The 16570-nt window shown below is 46.9% G+C and overlaps 1 protein-coding gene across 1 annotated transcript in view; it reads right to left on the bottom strand.

The window, feature by feature from the left end:
• The window catches only part of USP28 (ubiquitin specific peptidase 28), a 57054-nt gene that overhangs the window by 21328 nt on the left and 19156 nt on the right, over positions 1–16570 (bottom strand). Inside the window, exons 7-17 of the mRNA XM_060250512.1 lie at positions 16258–16395; positions 15440–15513; positions 13668–13747; positions 11860–12008; positions 8893–9020; positions 8314–8409; positions 5363–5506; positions 4852–5057; positions 4071–4141; positions 2418–2646; positions 86–286 (exon numbers count right to left, since the gene is read on the bottom strand). Coding sequence (XP_060106495.1) covers positions 86–286; positions 2418–2646; positions 4071–4141; positions 4852–5057; positions 5363–5506; positions 8314–8409; positions 8893–9020; positions 11860–12008; positions 13668–13747; positions 15440–15513; positions 16258–16395 — 1516 coding nt within the window. The remainder of the gene's footprint in view (positions 1–85; positions 287–2417; positions 2647–4070; positions 4142–4851; positions 5058–5362; positions 5507–8313; positions 8410–8892; positions 9021–11859; positions 12009–13667; positions 13748–15439; positions 15514–16257; positions 16396–16570) is intronic.

The following is a 16570-nucleotide window of genomic DNA, read 5'->3' as shown; positions in this document are numbered from 1 at the left end:
TGCACCCAGCGGCGCCTGGCTAGAAGCTGGCAGCTCAAATGGGAGGGGGTGGAGAGTGCCAGCCTGAAGAGCAACTGCCTCTCACCCTGCGAAGAGTCTGTCGAGAGATACTGAGAGTCAACGGATGACTCCAACTCCTCTATCTGTGCCATCTTGCAGGACTGCTCCTCCTCCATTTCCGCCATTTCTTGTTCAACCCGCCAGTTGTGGTCTCGAATGTAGTCCTGCAGTGCTGTATCCAGAGCTTCCGCTTCCCTCTGGAAATGCCCACTGTGGTCCTCATTGGCTGGGGAAAAGAAGAAGTCACCAGTAGGGGCTCACTGCTCTCACACCCCGCCTCTGACAGCAAAGATGCTGTCACAGGAAGTAGTCACTCGCTCTTCCCTTATTGGCACTCGGGGGCTCTCTCCAGTTATTTGGGAAGATTAGACAGGACTTACAAAAATCAGTCTGCGGTTTTTATTTACACACACCACACTACGTGCAGAGGGGAGGGGGAGAATACACATGCACTGCACATGATGGAAGAGCCCTTACAGTGCTTGGTCCTATGCCAGCCTTCCGATTCATGCATCCTTTCCGCTAATTCCCAAATCCTATGCACACATTCATTCATTTTTCAGCTTTTTATTCCACCCTTCCCAACGTGGGGCCATCCCTAACAGGTTACTACAAGACTTTGGTTTTGCCACCGCAGATCAACATGGCAACTGCATGACTGCACTGTGACTGCTTCCATCCCATCCTGCCCCCCACAAGTGCGGCCTTGGTGGCATATGCGCCACCCTCCCTTTCCTACGCAGGATGCTGGCTTTTTTTGCTCCCAGGCCTAACTGCTTGCTGGGTGTTGGCCCATGGATGGCCCCATTTTCTGCTTCTTACTCCCTTCCTTATCCTTGAACACAGAACTTTATGAAGAGCCACGGAGCAGACTTAACTGAACGCAACCTATGAGATCAGCCCTCAAAACATCATTGGTTAGGAAAACTGGAACTATCGGCCAAGTATCCTGGTCCCATCCGGATCCCCTGTGCTATTCAACATCCACTTGGGATTTACAGCACGGGGGATCCAGATGGGGCCAGAATACTTGGCTGATTGCGCCAGTTTTCGTCTTCCCCGACAGAACTCTCTCTAGAAGCAAAAACGACTAAACTGAGGCTACCATTCTTTATGAGAAGACAAGACTCGCTGGAAGGTACAATTACACTAGGGAAAGTTGAAGGCAGCCCAAAAATGGGAAGACCCAACACGGGAAGGTTTAACTCAAGAAAGGATGCCGTGCCCAACACTTTGCAAAACCTAAGCAAGGCTGTTAAAGCTAAGACGTTTTAGAGGTCACAAATTTCTATGGTCCCTGTAAGTTAGAAGTGATGTGATGGCACAACACACAAGAACTTCCTGACAGAGCAGTTCGTCAGTGGAACAGGCTTCCTCCTCGGGAGGCGGTGGGCTCTCCTGCTTTGGAGGTTTTTAAACAGAGGCTGGATGGCCACCTGGCAGCAATGCTGATCCTGTGAACTTAGACAGTTCATGAAAGGGAGGGCAAGAAAGGTTAACATCAGTGCTTAGTTCTTGTGGCCCTTTCTTACACACTTGCTCTGGGGTCAGGCAGCAATTTTTCTCCAGGCTAGTTTGGCCAGGGATCCTGGAGGCTGTTGTGGGGCTTGTGGAGGTTTTTTGGGCCGTCTTCTGGGTACAGAGCAAGTGTCACTGGGAGTGTGTGGGGGGAGGAACTTGTGAGTTTCCTGCATTGCGCAGGGGGCTGGACTAGATGACTCTGGAGGTCCCTTCCAACTCTATGCTTCTACATGCAATTAGTTATAGCTACAACTAGATAAGTTACTATTTTGACCAGGGCTGAAGGAAATCCAGCTATAAAAGCACCCCAGTGGTGGAACTAGCTGCGGGAAGAGGTACGGGCCCTGCGGGATCTTGGCCAATTCCGTAGGGCCTGCAAAACCGCCCTCTTCCGACTAGCTTTCTAAGATGGAGCTTGGAATAAACATCACGCCATCATTAACATTAACATAACCGAGATAACAGCACTATTAGATTATATTTTTAGACTATTTTTAGATTATTTAAATATTTAATTGTTATCTGTATTGAATTGTATAATGTTGTTTTATTGTTTTAACATGGTTTTACCATGTCCTGTAAGCCGCCCTGAGCCTGCCTCGGCGGGGAGGGCGGGGTATAAATAAAATTTATTATTATTATTATTATTATCTTCCACCTTGGCCTTGCAGGCTTATTATTTGGAGCTATCCCATCCGAATCTGGAGAGTTTCAGCCTTGCCCAAACCTGTTCCCAGACAGCCAACCTAGAAGGTCCCTCCCCAAAGAGAACCCCCTCATGCTACCAGCCAAGGCCAGCTGCACCCTGGCTCTGGCAGGCCATTCAGCACCATCACCTGCAGCAGAGTGGAAAAGCGTTTCGTTGATGTACATCAGGCAATAGGCGCTCGCGTTCCTCAGGCCTCCGAACGAGTCCCTCTCCAGCTCTTCCCAGGAGGCGTCTGTCACAGAGATGTCATTATACTTCAGCCACCTCTTGCGGGGATGGTTATAGATGTAGGCCCAGTAGTGGCCGGCATTGGCCTGGCCTTCATGGATGAGGACGGCATGCAAATGATAAGGAACCTGCAAGAGATGTGACACTCATCCACCCGCCCACAAATGCAGGCTTGCTTTGAGCACAACCTCAAGAGAAATTCAACCAGAGGCATTCCCAGCTGTTCTGCCTATTAACAGCTCCCCATTCATACAGCCCTGGTTGGCCAGGCAGATTCCTTCCCCGCTGCAGCAAGAGGCTGAGAGGCTGGCTAGCACAAAGGGGTGTCATGTAGCATACATCGATTTCCCGCCCCCTTCCCCACCCCACACAAAACTTGAGGATCAAAGCCCATCGATCCAGAGACATTAAAGTGACCGGAATCAAATACAAGCCGCCAATCACAGGAAGAAAAAAGGAGGTCGCAGGGCTACACAAATAAAAACAGACTCTAAATTTAAGCCTTGCGGAGAAGAGCAGCCGAGAGGCAAGTTCTGCATAGTTCAGAATACACCCAGCATGTGAGTTGAGGGATGCAGATGTATGTCTTTTGACTAAGAGGCCCCAGAGCCCCAGAAGATTCATTCTGAGAAAAGCAAAGATATGAAAGGCAAGAATGGGAACTAGGGGAAGGTGTAAAATTAGAAAGCCTTAAGAGGTCTTACCGCAAAGCAATGGTTATACAATTTGCATGGTATTATACAGAACCTGAAATCCAAATTGATACAACCTTGCCTTTAAACACAGAGGTCCGTCTAACTCTGCCCAGAAAACAAAATGCGAATGTCTTTGGAACAAGAGTTGGCAAGCCAGCCAAGAACTGAGCGGCTGGGTGGTGGACAGACTGCTACAACTGCTCAGGCCACAGCAAACCTCCTTCCTTAATTCTATGTGACATTTTGGGGTGGAGGGGGTGGGGGCGGGGAGAGAGGGTTAAGGAGACAAAGCTGGGCACCCGAACGTTCATTTGCCAGCAACTGAGGCCATGAGTACCTCAGAATACTGCTAGGGTGGAAGGGTGGGAAATTGAACTATATTTTCTTATTTTACGTAAGTCGCTTTGGGGGCCTTTCTGGAGCAGAGCGCAGGACATAAAAACATACCAATAGATTTTGGCCCAAGCAATTGCAGTTACCTTCCCATGGAATTCTGTGCTATAGTAGGTGGCGGCAGCTACAAGCATTGCCAGCTTCAAGAGGGGATTGGATAAGCATATGGAGCAGAGGTTCATCAGTGGCTATTAGCCACAAGGTATAGATGGAACTCTGTCTGGGGCAAGCGATGCTCTGTATTCTTGGGGGGGGGGGGGACAGTGGGAGGGCTTTTAGTCCTGTCCTGGCCCTACTGGTGGACCTCCTGATGGCACCTGGTTTTTTTGGCCTCTGTGTGACAGAGTGTTGGACTGGGATGGGCCATTGGCATCTCTTATGTCTCCCCCCACCCTCATGCACAAATAGCAGAAGTTTGCTTTCCAGAAGGACCCTGCTCCCAAGTGAGATGTCAGACCACTTACCTGACTGAGGGACGGATCAACAAACATCAGATCAATGGTCTCCGCAAGCAAGGCAATGGAGTTCTGCAGGCCTGCCAGCCAAAACACAGCTTTCAGTACTTCTGTCTGATGCTGCTGCATCCCTCCCTTACACACTTCTTCCCATTCTGCACTTGGTTACAATTTGCACACGCATGTGGGTGCATGCAGACATGCTCTTCCTGCCAGGGGCATGTGGGCAATGTAAGTGCGGTGTATTGCATGTCCCCACAGTTACGGTTCTGTCTTGTGCTCAAGGACAGCAGCCCTAGAAAGCTGGAAATAAAACGTTTACCTGCTCTTACCATAGTGCCCATCAGAGAAAAGGAAAGAAGAAAATACAAAGGCTGTTGAATTTGATTTTATCAGCGTGGGACTGTTTGCACTAATGGGTACCTGGCACAAACCACTCTAATCTTTAACAAGCTTATACCCATCATAGGTAGAGAGACAGGCACAGGAAAGATCTGTAAGCAGTACTGTTCGATCCTGTCCACAGACTCCTTGCACCTCTGGGGGCAATTTCCCCCGCCTCCCCTCTTGCTCCCTCTTCATTCCAAGGCTCCCAACACGCACAGAATTCCTCCTGCTACTGTGCTATAGTACACCTTGCAAAGTTCTCAGATCCAGGGACTTGAATGTGAAGGTCAAAACAAGACAATTCCTACAAAATGTGCAAATGGTTTCTACATTTGGCATTTTCTTGGGGCACGGTTAGGCTCTAAATCCACATGCAGGACCTTGTTACACGAAGGACACAGACCTTGGATGTCTTGCTCAACCTCTTTCCTCCACCGTTGCAGGCACGTCATGACGAGACTCATCTCATCCTCTGCGACCACGCGAGGAGCTGGGTGCTCCGGCATCTCCGCAGGGTCCCAGGGAGACTGGAAAGGTCTGCTCGCTAGTTCTTGTTCAGAGGGGACTACAGCGTCTTCACCACTCTCAGTGGTTTGTGTTGCCACCCCCCTAAGGAGACAGGCAAGAAGCTGATGGTACCATTTACAACCACAGCATGCGGCACTTTAAACAGCAACAGACTAAACAAGCAAAGGAAACAGTGGAATTGCCACAGCTTTATGGCACCGCATGACCTTCTGCTACAGTTTGGGTTCAGGTGGGAGAGAAATTGTACCGACTGAAGAGTTTTTATCGTATTTGTAATCTGCCTTGGGTGCCAGTGAGAAAGGCAGGTTATGAAAGAAAATAAATACAGTACTGAAGACTCGATGGAATAGGCCTTGTGCCCTTCAAACGGATAACCCCATTTTTACCTGCTAGGCATGGGAGGCGTGTCTGAAACGTGGCCTTTGGCCTGGAATTCTGGTGGGGAAGGCCTCGTACTTGCAAACTCCAGCACATAGAGCAGCATGTCCCGCAAGGGGAAGCGGTCTTCACCAGATCCGTATTTCATGTACCTAAAAAAAGCCATGAGAGATCAGCTTAGTGAATCCTTATGTTCTTGAAATCAGGAACAAAGAAAGAGGTTTAATTAGTTACCGATTTCCCTTCGTACCTTTGACATCTCCATAATTTCACACGCTTTGTTAGTCAATGCCCAATGCCGGTTTTGCATTACTGAATGATTTCTTTTGCTTAGAACTAGAAGATGCAAACAAGGATCACGTAATGAACCATCCTAGGCAACTGCCTTTTGAAACCTTTGGTAAAGCTTCGACCTGGATAGCTCAGGCAAGCCCAATGATCTCATCAGATCTCGGAAGCTAAGCAGAGCCAATCACGGCAAGTACATGAACGGGAGATCTCCAAGGAATACCAGTGCCAGGACACAGAGGCAGGCATATCAAGCCAACTCTCTGAAAAACATCCAAGACCCAGTAAGGGGTCACCAGAAGTCACCAGGACTTCTAGGCACACAAGCGCACACACACACATACACACACTACAAGACAAAAACAACCCCCCTCAGGTAAATACTCTGAAGAGTGAGAGCTCCAATGTATGTTTTAAAGTTAAACCTGTCAACTAGGATACCACCAGAACTAAGTAGAATACAAAAGGGCCAAGGGATGTGGGGAGAACAATGGGATTGCATTTCAACCACTCAAACCTTTCATATAAAGAATAAATTTCAGTGAGAATGATTTGGATGGGCCACAGACATGCTCAGCTGGAATTTCAGGACTCAAGGCTCAATTCAGCTAAGCATTCTGCCCCATTGCAAGAATCTTGAATAAACATATGGAGCAGAGGTCCATCAATGACAATTAGCCACAGCATATTGTTGGGACTCTCTGTCTGGGGCAGTGATGCTTTGTATTCTTGGTGCTTTGTGGGGGGGCAACAGTGGGAGGGCTTCTAGTGTCCTGGCCCCACTGATGGGCCTCCTGAAGGTGCCTGTGTTTTCTGTCCACTGTGTGACACAGTGCTGGACTGGATCCAACATTGGCCTGATCCAACATGGCTTCTCTTATGTTCTTATGTCTGAGGCAGTGATGCTCTGTATTCTTGGTGCTTGAGGGGAGGGCCCAGTGGGAGGGCTTCTAGTGTCCTGGCCCCACTGATGGACCTCCTGGTGGTGCCTGTGTTTTCTGTCCACAGTGTGACACAGTGCTGGACTGGATGGGCCACTGGCCTGATCCAAAATGGCTTCTCTTATGTTCTTATGTGACACAGAGTGTTGGACTGGAGGGGCCATTGGCCTGATCCAACATGGCTTCTCTTGTGTTCTTATGTGACACAGAGTGTTGGACTGGATGGGCCACTGGCCTGATCCAAAATGGCTTCTCTTATGTTCTTATGTGACACAGAGTGTTGGACTGGAGGGGCCATTGGCCTGATCCAACATGGCTTCTCTTGTGTTCTTATGTGACACAGAGTGTTGGACTGGATGGGCCACTGGCCTGATCCAACATGGCTTCTCTTATGTTCTTATGTGACATAGAGTGTTGGACTAGATGCGCCACTGGCCAGATCCAACATCGCTTCTCTTATGTTCTTATGTGACACAGAGTGTTGGACTGGATGGGCCATTGGCCTGATCCAACAGGGCTTCTCTTCTGTTCTTATGTGACACAAAGTGTTGGACTGGATGGGCCACTGGCCTGATCCAACAGGGCTTCTCTTATGTTCTTATGTGACACAGATTGTTGGACTGGATGGGCCACTGGCCTGATCCAACAGGGCTTCTCTTATGTTCTTCTGTGACACAGAGTGTTGGACTGGATGGGCCACTGGCCTGATCCAACATGGCTTCTCTTCTGTTCTTATGTGACACAGAGTGTTGGACTGGATGGGCCACTGGCCTGATCCAACAGGGCTTCTCTTATGTTCTTCTGTGACACAGAGTGTTGGACTGGATGGGCCACTGGCCTGATCCAACATGGCTTCTCTTCTGTTCTTATGTGACACAGAGTGTTGGACTGGATGGGCCATTGGCCTGATCCAACATGGCTTCTCTTCTGTTCTTATGTGATACAGAGTGTTGGACTGGATGGGCCACTGGCCTGATCCAACATGGCTTCTCTTATGTTCTTATGTGACACAGAGTGTTGGACTGGATGGGCCACTGGCCTGATCCAACATGGCTTCTCTTATGTTCTTAATCTCAGCAATTCGAGCACTGCAGCTTGCTGTGTGCCCAGGACAGGACAGGAGCGCCCTCCCCCCTCAACAAAAGACACTAGGACTGTGCAACTGCACCCCCACTTTCAGGCTGGAAGTGCTGCTGGGCTAATGGATACAGTGATCCAGAACAGCCCCTCAGCATATCTTGTGTCTGCATCATGGTGTTATGCTCCAAAAGAACTCGAATGCCAGGCCTTTATTGGTCCTTTATGCTGAAGGATAACAAAGTGACTGTACAGAGATGGAGATTCCTGCTGTACTTTCTCTGACGGAACATCACGGCCTGGCAAACAGGCCAACCTAGTTAGCTCACACTTGCTCCAAGATGAGAAGAACAAGACTAAGTATGGCACAGTGGCTGGAGCAAGGGATGAGGATGCACAAAAACTGTGTCTGAATCCCCACTCATCACAACTCCTCACCTAACCTACATCACAAGGTTGCTGTTTGAGGATAAGCTGGAGAAGGAAGAAATGACGTGTAAGCCACTTTCAGTACCGATTAGGGTGAAAAATGGGATACACTTTTAAAAAAAAAATAAGCAGAAGAAAGAAACAAGGGATATTATCAGTGCAGGTCAATGGCTGCTCCCCACACACTCTGTATAGAGTCTACGTTTCAAAAGCCAGCTACCTACCTTTCCAGTTTCCGCTGCAGAAGTGCAATCTGATCCTCCAGCTTCTTGATTTCTTCTCTTCTGGCTTGAATAAGTTCTTTGTTGCTATACAGGAACCTAAAGAAGGAATTTCTGCTGCATGAAGTGTTCATAGGGGGATGCCCCATCACCTCGCAGTTGTGCGGAATCAACTCAAGTCATGTCACTGTTCCGCTAGCACAGGGCTTAATGTGAAAGTCACATAGAATAAAGATCAGATGTTTGAGAGACTCAAGACATGAATGTCGGAAGGAAGGAAAGGGGCATGGAAGGAGATGGATGGACGGATGGATGAGGGGGGAGGAGAGGTAGAAAGAAAGCTGTTTTAACTTTAAATGCATTTTCCAAGCCGCCAGATGGCAATTTAAAGAGAGAATGCCTTCTCCAAGCCAGTCAACAGCTTTGAGAGCCACACAAGATGTGTGAAAGAGCCACATGTGGCTCCCAAGCCGCAGTTTGGCCACCCCTGCTCTAGCAGAAGGAAGTCTGAAGCCCCCAGAAGATAATCTTTCCTTCTCTGTGATATGCAAAAGGACCCAAGGGATCATTTCACATGCTTACCTGTCCATGTAAATTACTTGTGAGAATTCTAGCTTGCTGTGTATCTTCTCTGGCTGTCCAAGGGACTGATTGAACTCAAACCGGGAAAGTTCAAAGGTCAGCACCGGAGGGAGTTTTGTGAACCAGCGCTGGAACACAAGTAGATACGGAAAGGCTGTGAGAAGGATGGAAGACTACCAGCCCTTGACAAAGTACACATACACACATGCAGGTATGGGAAACATTTACGACATAGCCATAGAAATGTTCATTGCAGAAAGTAATGCCCAGTCCCTAGAGGGGAGGGGGGAAATCAATGTCATCATGCCTAGAGAGCGCATCAGCGAGCCTTTATTTCAGAGCTTAATTAGTCTACCTTTGGTATGTGTGTATCGAAGGCTTAAAAAGGTTACTTCCCGTATCACCACCTACAAGGCTTGAGAGTCCCCTAGTAATCACTGCCACCTATTCGGAAAGTCATTCAACAGCTGCTCTAAAAGCCACGTTGGGGAAACCCAGCCAACATTTCTGACTTCCAGGCTTTTAATAGACCACCACCACCACCAACTGCCAAGAAAGCCTCGCATGACGACAGAACACACCCTCCTTGGGAGCTATTTGTAGCCAGCTGGCCCATTGTGCTCTTAAAATCCTAGAGAGAAAAGCAGGGTTAAACTGATCGGGAAAAGTGAGGGGTGGGGGGAAAGAGAGGGAGGCTATTTTCAACTTTTTACTATTTCTCAACCTATCACCTTGTGGTGTTTGAGGCCCCTTTCGCAGCTGGTGTCCTGATCAATAAAGCCCCAAGAGCCCCCCCCCCCCCCCCCCCAGTTTCTGAGACTGACTTCAGGATCTATTTGACCCCAGCCATTGATCACTACATTCTTTGTCTGAGAGGAAACTAAAAAAAATGCCAGAATCAGAACCAGCCCTGGCTTTCATTCACTGTAAAGATCCGTATTTTGAGAAAGGGCCAAGAGTTCAAACAGATCTCTCAAATACATCCTCATAGGAAAGCCTTAGTAAAAGTAGTGAAGTACGTAATATCGACCTTTTTACTATTCCTCAACCTGTCTGGCCTGATCTTGCCAGATCTCAGAATCTAAGCAGAGCCAGCCCGGGCTAGATTTTTTTATTATTGTTGTTGTAATACGTGTAATACGTGCATGGGTGCGTGCGAGGCTTTTTTTTTGTAGCAGGAACTCCTCTGCATATTAGGCCACACACCCCTGATATAACCAATCCTCCAAGAGCTTCGTATAGGACCTACTGTGAGCTCCGGGAGGATTGGCTACATCAGGGGTGTGTGGCCTAATATGCAGAGGAGTTCCTGCTACAAAAAAAAGCCCTGGGTGTGTGTGCACCTGGAAGGCAGGGTGACCTCTGGCGACTGACCCTACTTGGGGCTTGGAGGATATTCAGGGAGGTGCCTGAATGAAGCCTGCCCCCACCTCCCGACTGCTGGTATTCCAAGGAGGTCTCCCATCCAAATACTTGCTGGAGTTGACCCTGTTTAGCTTCTGAGATCTGATGAGATCGGGGTTGCCTGGGATACCAGGTCAGAGATTGGCCCTGGCTAGCATTTGGAGAGGGGACCTCCAAGAAATACCAGGGTCCTGGCACAAAGGCAGGCAACTGGACATCTCTTGCCTCGAAAGCCCCACGGGGTCACCATAAATCAGTTGTGACTTGACGGCACTTTCCACCGCCTCGCATAATGTGGCAGAGGAAACAGCTAACTCTAATTAAAACAATGGTCAAGCTGCAACATTACCACTTGCCTCCAAGTTCCCAACACTGTAGGATAAACTTAAAACTCCCCTTCCCTAGCCTGGTGTTCTGGGAAGCGAGACGAATGCTCATTTTGAAAGCCCCAATGGTACTTTCTGCAGCAATCTATTTCTAAGAAAGTGATCTCAAAAGCAGCACTCTACTATCTATACACGCATAGAGATGGCTTTCCTGGGGCCTATGCAGACAGGTAGTACACAGTGGTTAGTCTGAACATTACAGAAACTTTGGTTCAGATCTCTGTTCTGCGATGAAGGTTTCTAGGTGACTCTGGGTCAGTCACTCTCCCTGTAGCCCACCACAAAGAGCTCTTGTGAGGATAACAGTGGGGGGGGGCAGGAAATTTGTGCATGCTACATTACACCCCTTCGTGGAAGAGTGGGATTAAACCATGAGACAATCAAGACAGCAACTAAGTATTTAGTTGCATTCCCGGATAGCTACACAATGTTTTCCAATACACAAGACCCAACCAACTTTATTCTAAGAGCAAACCAACAAGCGCTACTACTGAACAGAAAGGCCTTAGGAACTCCAAAGGAACCCAGTATCTTGACCTCCATTTCAAATTCCCCATTCAAAGAACTCATGTATGTTGCTTTTGCTAGTTGGAAGAAAGAATTTGGGGGGAGGAGAGGGGGAGAACAATCTTCCCAATGCACTCTGCACTGTGCATTTGTGAATCCCAAGATAATATCACTTGAAAATGTCAGAGAAAAGCAGAATGCGATTTGAGGCATGATTTAAAATTAGGAAAGGCAGATCAAAGAAAGAATTAAAAAGTCAGAATGAAAATGAAGCATACACTAAGAGGAGAAAAACATAAATTATGAAAAAGGCATACCATAAAGCTAAGCACTGTACTTTTGCCCTCCGAAAATATGGAGGCAGTAGTTCTCCCCCTACTCGACAAAAAGAGAGAGACTTAATCGCATTTAAAACACAACCAGACTGCTTCACAAGGCAAGCTCCCCAATGCAGGTTATGCTGGACGTTGACGATTTTGCAAAAGAAGTATCCTAGCTTGATATATTGCTTCAACAGCGGTTCCCAAAGCAAATGTACACTTAATGTATTTTGTGGCACCTCAACTACATGGACTTAACTGGACTCTTCATGCTTTTAACATTTGCAAAATCAAACTTTGCCTTCGTACTATGCAGCTGAGCAGAAAAGCCGGCAATGTGTACCACTGACCTCTTGCCCGTATTTCACTGATTGATCAGAAGAAGGTGATCCAGTTTCCTTCTCTACCATGGCTCCTTCCAAACACTCGTTCAAGTTCATATAACCGTTTACCTGCAGGGGATACTGGCCAAAGGTCTCGATTTTGGAAAAGGTCTTGCCTAAACAGAGGGGAAGACAGTCATAAGCCAGTTTGCAAAGAGCAACTCTCTTTACAAATAATCCTACTTTGGTTTTGGCCACTGTGTGACACAGAGTGTTGGACTCGATGGGCCATTGGCCTGATCCAACATGGCTTCTCTTATGTTCTTATGTGACACAGAGCGTTGGACTGGAGGGGCCACTGGCCTGATGCAACAGGGCTTCTCTTATGTTCTTATGTGACACAGAGTGTTGGACTGGAGGGGCCACTGGCCTGATGCAACATGGCTTCTCTTCTGTTCTTATGTGACACAGAATGTTGGACTGGATGGGCCATTGGCCTGATACAACATGGCTTCTCTTATGTTCTTATGTGACACAGAGTGTTGGACTGGATGGGCCATTGGCCTGATCCAGCATGGCTTCTCTTATGTTCTTATGTGACACAGAGTGTTGGACTGGATGGGCCATTGGCCTGATCCAAAAGGGCTTCTCTTCTGTTCTTATGTGACACAGAGTGTTGGACTCGATGGGCCGTTGACCTGATCCAACAGGGCTTCTCTGATGTCTCAAAATGTTCAGGTACTGCAACAATTTCTTATTAGAACTAAACCAAATGAGTCTTTTCCCAAGTTGGCTGTGAAAAGGAGTATCTTTAATACAAGACTGTTTCTGCTCCCTTGATTTAATGCTTGCTCCTTATTTACTTTGGAGAGTGATGCCTCATGAACTAATCAAGCCACTTAGGAACATATGAAGCTGCAGCCAAGTAAAGTTTTGGTGGACTTGTATCTGAAGAATTTATCACCTGTTGCTGTGGGACACAGTCTGCTTCATCAGACAGAAGTTTAATGCCACAACATATTTTGGTAGTTTTGAAGGCGCCTAAGACTCCTGGCTGCAGCCAGAACAGCAGTCTAAGGCAGCTGCTTCCTCTGGAAGATGTAGCCATTTGACAGAACACTGATCCGTGTAGCTCAGTACAGCCTACTCTTTATCAGCAGTGCCTGCTTACAGTCTCAGACAGGGACTGCCCCACAATTCAGCTACCTGTTAAATTACAAACACTCATGTTTATTAAAAGCCACCGGTCTGTATGACGGTTAAGTCTACAAAACTTTCATCTCAATAAGTACAGCGCACATGCCACTCTTAAATGAAGGCATGCATAACAAAGGAGAGCCAACCAAAACGGAAGATGAGATGGGAACTCCTTTAGAAGCCTGTTAAGAAGCCTGAAGAGCTTGTGAAAAAACCCAACACTTAAGCAAAAAATATTCTAATAATAATTAAAAATTATGAAAATTGAGTCTAACGCAGTGGTCTTATAGCCCAGTTCCAAGCGAAGGTCCTAGGTATTTTTTAATTAAATAATTTATAATTATTATTAGAATATTTTTTGCCTAAGTGTCGGGCTCTTTCAGAAACTGTTTAAACCATCACTCCCATTATTAATTGTTGTATAAGAAGCCAGAAGAGTCAGGGATATGCCAGTCCCATGTTATATTCCTGAAATGCAAGAAAGCATTTTGCATGTATTACAGTATTGTCGACATGAAGTAATTTTAACTGTAATTTCGATAATTTGCTTAAGCAATTTGTTTTCAAATATTTATTTTTTTCAAGGTTAGCAGTGAGTACACAATGGAGGTGTTAGTAAACACACGGCTCCAACTTACCTTCATGAATTCCTTCAGTTAAAAAAGTTCCATAAAAAAGTTGAACCATTGGGTTTTCTGACTTGTCTTGGGGGCTATTGCTGAAGACACAACAAGTTCAACATAAGCAGAAATATGGATTGCAGAATTAAAATTTCGAAGGCTCATTAAAAATAGTATTCAGGGGCTCATTTTTAAACACAACTCAGAAAGTCACAGCAGTATAAATACAGGAAAGAGGAAGTGTACTTGAGGCTAATTTTTCAGTTTATGAGAAGAAAAAATGAAGCCTTAACAAAAATGCCCACCAAGGCTGCAAACTGTGACCCGGACTGCAGGACAAGGCTCCTCATGAAAAGGTCTTCTTGCTTGTAGAAAGCAAAGCAGACATCCTGTGAAGCTGAGGCCAGAACCCTTCCTCTCCCCACACACTGGTCTTTGATGTGCAGTATGGGAGGAGCCACCAGCCACAACAGTCCCCACCTGCAGTCTGGTTTGACCCCCAAACAAGTCAAAAGTTTCACCAGCATTTTAGTTGCCAAACAGAAGTTGTGTGTGTGTGTGTATGGGGGGGGGGGAGGTTTCCACCCCCCCCCCCAATATGCTTTCTGAACCTCAAAAGTCTCCCCGCAGCTGATATCACATTAGGGGACAACAAAGGAACCAAAAGTTACCTGTATGTATCCCCCAAAGGGACAAACAGCAGCTTCTAAGTCCCTTTAAGGTGGGGGAAAATGTTAAGCACCTCCCCACCCCATCATAACTAATAACTAAACTGAGGGTATTGTACTTTGGTTCACATTATAAGGTTAGAGTCACTGGAAAAAAAAGAAAACAATAATGCTAAGAAAAGGAGAAGGCCGCAGGGAAAGAGCAAAAGCCACCAAGAGACAGATGGACCCAACCAAGGAAGCCACAGCCCAGTCTGTGAAACCTGAGCAGGGCTGTTAACAAGAGGACCTTTGGGAGGACATCAATTCACAGGGTTGCTGTAAGTCAGAAGTGACCTGACTGCAGCCAGCACGTGCTACCAAGCCTTCCCACACCTGCTATTCAACAACACGAGCACGGCAGAGGGCCAGGTGCCGAAGTGGCCCACCTGATCGGACCTTTCAAGCAGCACAGCTCGGACATGGTGACCACCCCCAAAATGTTAAAACTTCAGGAATTTGACATGTGCTGCAATCAGAAAAATGGACGGCACTGAACTCATGGAGTCATTGAGCTGGCCCCCCCAGGGCTCCACTCCACTAACAGTGCCACCTTCCCCTTTCACTGGGAGAAATAATTTATAATTTCCAGTTATTTTTAACTGTTCAATTGTTTTAATTTTTTTTTTGTGCACCGCTTTCAAGACCCTGATTGAGTGGAAACATAAAAATGTTTTTTAACAAATAAAAAGAGGCTAGAAGGTACCTAGAAGAAGGTACCACTGTCAGCAGAACCCAACAATCACAGCACTTGGTAAGTTTTGGAGAACAGGAAGCATTCAGAATGGGCATGTTGCTCAGTTTGGAAAATGCCCACATTCCCTGGAAAATGAGCTTTTATCGTGCATGAAACACAAGTCAGACTTTTTTATTCAAAAGTTTCTCCCATGAAAGCCTTTTCTTCATAACAGCCATGAGCAGATAGCAGCCAAAAAACTTGTTATAGCACTGAAGACAGATACTTCCCTGATGAGAAGTAACTGGCATAAACTAGCAACGACCTGCTCAGAGAACAGACGAAGCCTGCAGCAGTTCAGGGCCCTCTCATCCAACGGCTGGTGAAAGTGGAGTCTCAGGACTCACCTGACATTCACAGCCGACTGGAAAGCATCCTCCAGCCAGTCCAGGAGTTTGTGCGTGAACTCACTCACATCTTGCTAGAAAGAAGAAAGGGCAAGAGTTAAATACCACCAAAAGAGGTGCACAGAACTGCAGAACCCCACCCCATTATTTTTTTTAAAAAACTCCAAGCAGAGTTTAGAGACTAGAAGTAACCTCTGCAGAGAAAAAAAGATGGCTATCAGGTATTAGGCTGAAAAGTGCAGGAGAGTTCTCTCCCCCCCCCACCACACCATCTGTGCTGAGTTTTGACCCCCCCCCCCCCAAATATTTGACAGAGACCTGGCACACACCAGTTACTTTATTTATTTATTTATTTATTTATTATTTGTATCCCGCCCTTCCCACAAGTGGCTCAGGGCGGCTCCCAACAATTAGTCAAACATAAGATTAGACAATATTTAAATATATAAACAGTTAAACATTTAAAACAGTTAAAACCTTAAAAACCAGTAAACATTCCAAAAATATATATATAATACAGGAGTCTGGCAAGCTACATTGAGTTTCTCATCTTAGCTAGGTGTAAGCTAGCCGGAAGAGGGTCGTCTTACAGGCCCTGCGGAACTGAACGAGGTCCCGCAGGGCCCTCACCTCCTCTGGCAGCTGATTCCACCATGTAGGGGCCATAACAGAGAAAGCCCTATCTCTGGTGGATTTTAAGCGGGCTTCTTTTATGATGGCAACATGACCTTATCTAATTGCATCCCGAGGAAATGAGGGTGCAGGACAACTGCAGACATTATGGGAGCACATAAACACGCAAAGGAGTGACAGTTCACCTGCTGCTCATCAGGAGATCTGAATGCCCCCCTGAGGAGTTCTAGCGCTGCAGAAGGGTCTACAAATTTACGGATTGTTCCCAGCATCAAGGTAAAGAGACACTGAAGCTCCTGCATGAATGTGATGTTCCTCTTCTTCTGCAAGGGAGAAAACACAGCCTGTCACAGAAGCAGGCCAGGCCTGTGGGAACGAGGACAATCGAAGTGCACATTCCGACAAACAGCTAGTTATGGGACGGCAGCGGCGGAACATTTAAAGCTAGTTTGGTGTAGTGGTTAAGTGTGCGGACTCTTATCTGGGAGAACCGGGTTT

Source organism: Heteronotia binoei, chromosome 12 (assembly GCF_032191835.1).
Source record: "Heteronotia binoei isolate CCM8104 ecotype False Entrance Well chromosome 12, APGP_CSIRO_Hbin_v1, whole genome shotgun sequence".
Taxonomy (NCBI): Eukaryota; Metazoa; Chordata; class Lepidosauria; order Squamata; family Gekkonidae; genus Heteronotia; species Heteronotia binoei.
Note: the sequence above shows the minus strand (reverse complement) of the source record. Positions and strands in the feature narration are given on the sequence as shown.